General features: G+C 42.4%; 1 protein-coding gene across 1 annotated transcript; it reads right to left on the bottom strand.

Moving 5' to 3' along the window:
• Positions 1–3073: 3073 nt before the first annotated feature.
• CTHRC1 (collagen triple helix repeat containing 1) lies at positions 3074–6455 on the bottom strand (the record flags this gene model as incomplete). The annotated part of the gene is made up of 3 exons (XM_010143825.1): positions 3074–3518; positions 4713–4929; positions 6178–6455. Coding segments are annotated over 3 exons (638 nt in total), but the record flags the coding sequence as incomplete, so codon positions are not given.
• Between the last annotated feature and the right edge of the window lie 2694 nt (positions 6456–9149).

The following is a 9149-nucleotide window of genomic DNA, read 5'->3' as shown; positions in this document are numbered from 1 at the left end:
TTCAGCAGTCTTTTTTGATACTGCAAAGTGACCTAGTATTTTGAGGAAAGAACCTGGAGATAGTAAAACGCTGCCAACACCTCCTCTGCTGAATGTTCCTGTGTTGCTGCATTTCTCTCTGAATCAGCTGTGTCTGCCTGAAACAGATGTCTCTGCAACTGCGAAATAATCACGCTGCAGTTGGGTGACGGCAGCTGTGCAGCAGTTCAGTGCATCGTGGCCTGTCTGGAATAACGGACTAATCTGTTTTGACAAGTCTCAAGATAACAGTTGGACAGATTCTGCTCCTACAGAAGTGGAAAACTTCATATAAAAGCAGCTCTGGGGTCTTGTCAGAACTTTCTTCAATCAGTTTCATGAAGAAAGTATATATGTAGTTGTTTATTTACAAAACCACCTCTGTGCTACTTGTCAGAGTTTAAGATATGGAATGCTCCAAATTCCATTGCTCATCCAACACAGAAATGCTGTCTCAGTGGGGCGCAGTTTGGAAACCCAAACTGTTTTGTAAAACATCTGTACATTCTTGGGTTTGAGTAACTGCCAATCTGATGAAACCCAGTTCTTGTCTCATACCAGGACAGACTTGCTTCGTGGTTTCTGGCTTGCTTTTAGCACAGACCAAAGTGTATGTTGTATGCATCGCTGGCCACTTACTTCATTCTCTGCCTCTTCCCTGCCTGCCCTCTCTCTGTCACTCTCTGAACAAGATTCTGACTCATTACTGCTACATCTGACCAAATATTACTAAGTAAATGCACATTTGAAAGTAGGCTTACTTTCAAAATTCTTAAATGAGGTTTTTTTCTGGTAACTCCATAATGATGCAGTTTTCAAACGACTATAATAACAAATAGGACCATGCTTATTTTCAGTAATATTCTCTAGGGGAAAAAAAAAAATTCCATGAGTAGTCCTGCTCACAGGACTTCCTTTAAAAAAACCAAAACGATCCATTGATGTCTTCTGATTTGGTCTAAGGAAAGGACTGTAAAAATACATTGATTGCTGACCTAGTGATCAGTTAAATTGCAGTGTATCTCAGTGGATTTCTGTAATAATGATATTAATTTGCATGCACTAATAGCTGTCAAGAGTATGTGCTTTTTGGAGATCTGTGGGGTTTTTTAGATCTTTCAGTAAATACATTACTGGCCATAACATCTGCCGCCTTCTATTACAAAGAAGGTACTAAGAAGTATCTAGAAAGTATCACTTCACTAAGGAGGAAATAAGTTAGCTAAGATTATTGAATGGGTAGGGGGAAATAATCAGTCTTGAAAGGAGCAGAGAATACTATCCAGCAAAACACCTGTTTAACAGAAAACTAACCTAAAGCAGAAATAAGGCTTTTTCATAAAAATTTACCAGATTAGGGAACTGGTTTCAATTTTAAGTTAAAATCTGGAGGACTACAGAAACTGTTCAGTATTTTGATTCTTAATTCAGCACTCCACTTGCTTGATTTTATTGATACTATTGCCACATACCACAGTTTGTTTATACTTAACTTTATTAATAATTTACACTTTCTCCTCCACAATGCCATCCCCTTTACTGATACAGTTGATAACCTCATCTGAAAAGGGAATGTGACCATTATGGCTGGCTTTGGGTTTTATTATGAAGGTTTCCATGTGTATTTAGGTGAAGATCACATTTACTGGAAGTTTACCATGGAAATTCCTGTACAGATCCCTAACAGCTACTAACTTCTGCCTTTGGAGGTTGTTTACTTGGTTTTGTGTGTTTTCTAGAACGCAGAATCAATTTAATGAACCACCAAGTTAACTCTGCCACCCAGGGTCCAAAAAAATACTGTGAAGACATATGAATTAATTAATCATACGAAAAAAAGAATAAAAGTTGTGCATTTACTACTCTGGATGAGTGTGCTCTAGGCCCAGAACAGCTTACCCACACTCCAGGATAAATGCAAAGACAGGCCACCAGCGTGTACACAATCAGTTACTGTATGTTAACTGACATTCTGTAAATGCACACCATAGCTTAGCTCACAGTAACTTGTTTGTGTTCAGGTACCTTAAAACCCATCATCCAAGCCAGTGAAAACAGCACAGTTCTTCAGAGACAAAATACCAGCTGTGTAATGTGCTGGCTCGCAGCACGAGCACACATCAGCTTGCAGTCGGGAACGCCTGACTGCTCTGCCAGCTGCAGGTGTGCTCGTCTAGCATCCTTAACAAAAGCTGCAGACGAGAGCTACCAATCTGAGAGATGCCTGGGGAAAGTCTTACAACCTATAAGAAAGCTGAGATTTAGTCCTAAAAGCTGAAATAAATTCCTTCTCTCAGATCTAATGTTTTTTCCTTTTAATTTCTGGGAAGAGTGTACATTTCTGCATGTTGTACATGCTTTTTCTTGGGTTTTTATTTCATGAATGTAAAACTGATTTTGTAATATAAATATGACTATTGTTTCCCTTTAGAATCTGTACATTTAAAAAAATATTTGAGTCTATCACTTGTTGCATTTGAAAAAAATATTTCTAACAAACACAGAAGCTAATGCTGTGCTGGAACGATCAGTGGTGTCACTTGTCCAGTCTCAAGGCTGCAGTCAAAAGATGGTTGTACAAATTCACTTTTACCAGAACACTTTTTGAAGTCCAAGGCATTTCAACCTGCCTTATTTCTACATCTTCCAAACTATTTAATATATCTAGCTTTTACTTAACACCAAAGTGATTGTACATATCTGAAAGACTAATTGCAGGAGGATTATTTTACTGCAGCAATTAAATTATGTTTTCTAACTAACTGTAAAATTATTTAGTATCTGCATGCTCACAGTGGAGACCAGCTAGAGATGTTTATACTGAAATCCAGTCCATCAAGAAGCAAGAGGGGGAAGGAGGGCTTAGATAGTCTATTCTTACTTAGTTATTGAGAACAAGGTATTAGCACTTACTTACCACATCATCTAGGTCACAGTTAAGTCACCAGGAGTTTGAAGTCTTCTAAAAAAACTGTGTATGATAACAATATGTAAAATACCTTAAGTGGTTTGATGATCAATAAAATAGCCTGGATTTTTTGGAGGTTTTTTTGTAAAAAGTCTTATTTATTCGATACAAAAAGTTACAGTTTATTCTTAAAATGGTGGTGGTATATTTTCAGACTTCAAACAAGGAATTGAAGAAGTTAATGAACTTGGGTTTGATATTTATATTCTAAAACGATTATTATAAAAAGCCTCTGCAATGTGTGAAAAAAAGGCTAAACAAAGACTACAGATGCAAGAGTTCGGTGCTTTTCAGTCGAATACTTGCATCCAACTCAATAGAAATACATTCTGAAGAAAATTGTATAAAATTTTTAAAAAAGTGGGAAAGATTATAAAAAGGGAGACAAGTTATTTTGGCAGTTCTTCAATGATGATTCGGGAGACTGAATTCCATCCAGTAGAAGCATCTCCCCGTGGATAATCTGAGCAAGTCCCGACCCAGATGGCAATATCCACCAAGCCAGCATTGATCCCTTCACACAGACCTTCCACTGGTTAAAGACAAAGAGCAGGTTACCCCAGCAGACACAGTCACTTTGTACTCACAGCTGAAGGTGGGCTTAAGTAAGAACTGCAGTTCATTACAAGCTCATGGTTAGCTAAACCGGAATAGCATATTTTCAGAAATAAAAAACATTACTTAGAGCTGTGGCAACATCGGTTACAGAGTCCTGCACTGTCTTTATTTGTGCTGCTTCTCGCTGTCTGTCGCAGTACCTGAAGCAGACCCCAATCCACAGGATGGCGAAACAGGAGGCAGACCTGCTGCTTTAAGTGTGCAGACTGGTGGCTGGGATATGTCTTCAGTCCCATCCCACTTTTTAGCAGTGATGGGGAGAGGAGACAGGGCCTCAGCCATACCTGGCTTCTACAGCTGTGCCCTGCAAAGGTGACTGCCACCCTGTAATCTTTTCCACTCCTAATTCACTGCTGCTCTATGAAGTTCCACTTCTGCTGCCCTGTTTTTCCCCACTACCATTAGTAGTTGGAGAGGGATTCATGAAGACAGGTGGGTCCTACCCCTTGATGAAAAAAACCTGTTGTAGTGCTAGACATTAGATTTCACGCAATCATGACATAGTACAGGGAAGAAAATGGAGAAGGAGTATAGACGTGATGTTAGTCCCTATCTCCTAGCATGACCTCCTTTTATGTTGAATGACTTCACTAATTTGCCTTTTGCTTAGCAGTTGAATAATTGTTCCTAGATACTTCACTTTGGAGGTATTTTCATGCCCCACCTGAAATTATAGTAGAAATTTCAGGAGGAGTAAGTCTCATTTCATGCACAGATAATGCACAAGTATCGGTCATTTAAGCCAGGATGACCCCGCCTGCCTGGCAGTAAGGCAGGCTCTCCACATGCTCATCCAGCACAAAAGTCATCTTGTAACACAGAGCAGTAGAACTGTCTGGATTTCTTCCATTTCTAAATCGCAGGATGCAAGTACCATGAAAAATACTACAGCAATGAAATACCACTTAATAAACAATTCTAATGCTGTTAGCATTGATAGTTGACTGTGAGACAGCAGAGTAAGAGAAACAAGTGTCAGCTGGCCACTCTTCTGCCTCCTCTTTCAGAGTTTTGACTTCCTAAGGCAGACTGTTCCCTTTGTATTTGATAACTACATTTGCTACTGGTTTCTACTCCATCTCTGTTGGTGCAGTCTTGACATACATACCTGAGGAAGTTCGGTGTATATTAATAGTAGAATTCATCTCCGGGCTTCCTTGATCTAAATATATTATGGCTTCAATAGGAAGTGGCCCAGCACATTCTGCTCCATTAAAAGTAAAGTACCAGCGCTGACAACAGGCACTTTTGCATTTTAGCCGAAGTGATCCACTGAAGAGAACGCGGAGAGCACTGTTCGAGCGCATCTTTGTAAATGTACATTCCTAAGAGGAGACAAAAATTTGGTAGCAACCTCTGGTCTTGAACCTATTTATTTTCTGTATATTTATATTTAGGAAATACATTTATATTTAGGAATATTATTAGGAATAGATTTATATTTCTCTCAGAATGTTTTGGCTATCCTTTTTAGTCCCTTCCCTCTGAAAAGAAAAAAAAAAGAAAGAAGAAAAAGGTAGCGGCTGGCAAATACTACATGGCACAAAGATGCAAATCAGAAGCAGCACCTCATAGATGGTAGTGGACAAGGGGGATTATGGAAATTCTTGATTTAGATAACGCCTGCTGTTAAGTTGGTAACCTTGTTACCTTCTGGGGTTTATTGAAAGGGGTATGAGCTGTCTGAAAGCTGCACTCAAGTCCTTGTGTGAGAGGACAGTACAATTTCTATCTCTGTTACCAGAGATACTGGATTTAACAACAATCTCAAGATTTGTGAGTGGCTTAAATCCTGATAAAGGCTCCACAATTGAAAAAGAAACATTTTCAGGTTTTTAAGAGGTTGTTATTCTGCCATCAAAATGCTGGATATCATGGCCGGGGCGGGGGAGGAACAAGGAACAGTTCTGCAAGTACAAGGCAGTGAGAAATGTCTACTCAAAAAAACTGATCCTCACTCTAGCCACAGCAGGAGCAGTTAGATTACTGCAACCACTCTTCAGAGCTGGGATTGAGCTGGCGTTTATTCCCCCTCTTCTAGGCCTGCACCATTGTGTTTGGAAGTTTTATAGCCAGGGCTGCAGTGGAGGACAGATGGTTGGGTTAGTCTGGGTAGCACTTGGTAATTCTGCTCCTGAGCAACGCTGCTGAGCCTTTCCACAGCAGCATCCCGCAACTGAGTTTAGTGAACAACCATTTTGAAGCAGGGGTTACAAACACAAGTACGGTTATCTCTCCTGTTCCTTATGATGGAAATGGTAAAAAACTTGCCCTGTTTTGGGCAAGCTGGAGGTTCTTTTTTGGCAGAGTGACTTTCAGCCTCACAGTTACAGATCTGCTCTTCTGAGCGCACTCTTACACCAGCCATGTTATTCTTTTGAAACACTGTCACAGAGATGGAATGGACACATAGCTGTGAAACGAGGCTGAGGTCAATGTGCAGTAGCTGAACCTTCGACAGGTTCACCCTGTCCGACAGGAAATCTGTGTGATCACGCTACCCAGCTCACAGAGGCACATCTAGAGCCTGCGGCGGCTGGCGAAGTGCAGCACCCCAGGCAAAGCTGACTTACTGCTATCTTCCCAAGATCGATGCCATAATTGAGAGCGCTCCACGAGCACTGCTTGAAGTTGGGTGTCCAGGACTCCTCGATGCTCTCGCGCATGCACTCGCCCTTCTCACCCTTCAGCCCATCCCGTCCCGGGATGCCAGGTGTCCCAGGGATCCCGTTGGCTCCCGGGTTCCCATCCCGTCCAGGAACACCACTGGGGCCTTGCAAGCAAACACCGTTGTACTGAAACAGAGAACAGATCAAACAGATCTTGCTGCTTCCATCCTCTAACTCAGAGGCTAAAAACAAGTTAAAGACAAACAAACATCAACAACAGAACACAAAACCCCTGCTGTGGCCCACAGCTAATGGGCTATTTCTGGATCACCAAGAAAATGGAAGAAGGAAAAAAAAAGGAAAAATAAAAATTCAAAGATAAGCAGTGCCAGAAGAGTTTGCTGTAAATTAAGATGCCAATTACTTTATGAAAAGATGCCTGAATCCTAGATGTAAAAATTGGCCTAGTCCAAGGATTAAAACCTGTTGAAAAACCTCAGAAGATTAAATTAAGATGCCAATTACTTTATGAAAAGATGCCTGAATCCTAGATGTAAAAATTGGCCTAGTCCAAGGATTAAAACCTGTTGAAAAACCTCAGAAGATTCTAATACAGAAACAAGCGAAAAAAAAAAAAAGGTTATATGTTAACAGTTACTTTCTCCTAACCTACCACTGCTTGTACAACTGTCTTGGCTAATAAGACTTCATTATTCTTTCTTCCTTTTTTTTTTAAGTAGAGAAGCTTCTGCATTTCACTGAAAGCCGAGGTTAATGCCGATTTTCTTCTGTCGTCCCTCCTCTGGGACAGAATCACATCACAATAGTCAGGCTGTGGAAGTCAGACTCCAGCGTGCACACTTTGTGTCGGTGCTGATGTGGACATGGGAGGCTGCACCCTGGAATAATTCTGAACTTGGGATCCCCATTCGTAGCAGTGGGAAGGCACACATGGGAGGACAGCCCACTAACATCCTCCCTGACATCACAATATTAGGAAAGGTCAAATGTTGCCCTCCCAAACTGCATGTTAACACTCGTTGCCTTCACACCTTATGAGATTTGGGTTTGCTCTCCTTGGAGAGTTAGGTCTGCGCAGCCCAGAGCTCCTTCCCTCAGCAGCGCTAGTGCTGGATGGCAGCATGGGGGGAGCTCCTCTGTGTGGAGCTGGCAGAGCAGGAACCTGCAGGGCTGGCTTTTACTTTAAACGCTCTTTCCCATCTGACGGCCAACTGCTTCCTCCAGTCTTCACCCCAAATCCTCACAGATGACTAACTATATTCTGCTCTTCCCCCTTCTCACACCTATTTCTCTTAACCTGTTGTAAACAACCATGCAACTATTCCCCCTCCTGCAAACCATGCCACTATCTGTACTGTAGGAGCTCTCAACTCCAGAACCTGTCCCCTCTCCTTTGTCAGACCAGTGAACTTTCTTCTCCTGGGGCTGCTCCTTTTCCTGTGCTTTGGTGCAAAAACCAGCAGGGGCATCACAGGCCCTGCTACAGTCACTCTGTTAGTGACTATATGAAGAGGTCTAGTAAGAAGATGACAGTTGGACTAATGGGTGCTGGCGTTCCCTTACCACCTTCACCAACACAAACACTGTTGGCGAATGGCAGTGGAAATGGTGGGATATTATAGTCGAGAAGGCCACGTTTAAAGAAAGGTAACTGGAGAGAAAGCTGCTTGGCAAAGCAAAAACTGACCTAAGGACAGCAAGATTGATGCAAAGACATTTCTATTTCAGATAGCTGTCGTTACCTGCCTTTGCTGCTCTTTTCCCGTTGGACTCTATTTGTAACAGTGACTGGCTCTGGTTTATGTGTGGTTACTGACCACAGAAATCCTGAGGACATGGAAATCGTCAAGAGCTGAGGCCCACTGAAGCTCAGACCCACTGTCCCCATACTCCTGGGGCTGACCCAAAAGAGGAGCCACCACCACTGCTGCCTAGGGCCACACAGCTTCCTTCCAGAGACAGCAGCACACCGCAAAAAAATTGATGTGAAAGAAAGAATTACCTGGGGTTCAGGCTCTGCTCCAACTACATTCATCTACATTTGCCAAATCAAGCCTTTTTTGTGCTTTCTTAAGCTGGAAATGCATAAAACATCTTTTAAAAAGTCCACTGAAGGTAGTACTCCCCTCTTGGACATGCCTTCATTCTGCCCTAGAAGGGCTTTAGCTGAAGCACTCTGTATGGCAGGGCTGTGCCTCACTCAGCTGCCACCAGTTTATCTGTGCTTTGCTGCTTGCTCTGCTACACCTGAAAACATGGAGCAATCCAAGAGAAATGGGGGGCTCTAAAACACTGCTCCACCAGAAACCAGAAGTTTCTTCATGTATTTCAGACTCCTTACTTTCCATGCAGTTCAACTACCACCATAAAAGTGAAAGGGTAATGAGGGGTGTGAAAGGGGAGGCGCTTCCAGCACATCACTTTGGGGGTTCTCTGGAGATTGTGCAAGAAACGGCCTTGCCACTGATTTTCTATAAGAAGTGAATGGCAGTCCAGCAGCTCCTGGAAATAGCTTCACATCTGCTTTCTACATTCTGAGGACTAGAAAATCCCCCTCCCTTTCTTCTAGCCCTGAGACGGGATAGTCCCAGCACATTCAGGTTTCTAGCTGCAATGGAATGGCTCACGTTGGTATGCAGTCCCAGATGCCAAAGTGAATAATGAATATATCAGTGTGACTCCAAGCAAAAGCAGGCTGAGTAAGGGTGAAGATACAGCTTTCTCGGTACCTGACGGCTGCTGAAGAGCAGTCCTTTTATTACTTTTTTTTGCATTTTATTATTTTTCCTCTAGCCTTTTAGGAACTAAACAGCATCTACTACTGATGCTGCAAAGGCCGTAAGGTTCCAGCGTTGCCCGTGCGGTCCGCAGAGGGCAGGGATCGGCTCACAGCGCGCCCTTCATTCCCGCCGCGG

This window comes from Buceros rhinoceros, unplaced genomic scaffold, assembly GCF_000710305.1.
Source record: "Buceros rhinoceros silvestris isolate BGI_N320 unplaced genomic scaffold, ASM71030v1 scaffold26869, whole genome shotgun sequence".
Taxonomy (NCBI): Eukaryota; Metazoa; Chordata; class Aves; order Bucerotiformes; family Bucerotidae; genus Buceros; species Buceros rhinoceros.
Note: the sequence above shows the minus strand (reverse complement) of the source record. Positions and strands in the feature narration are given on the sequence as shown.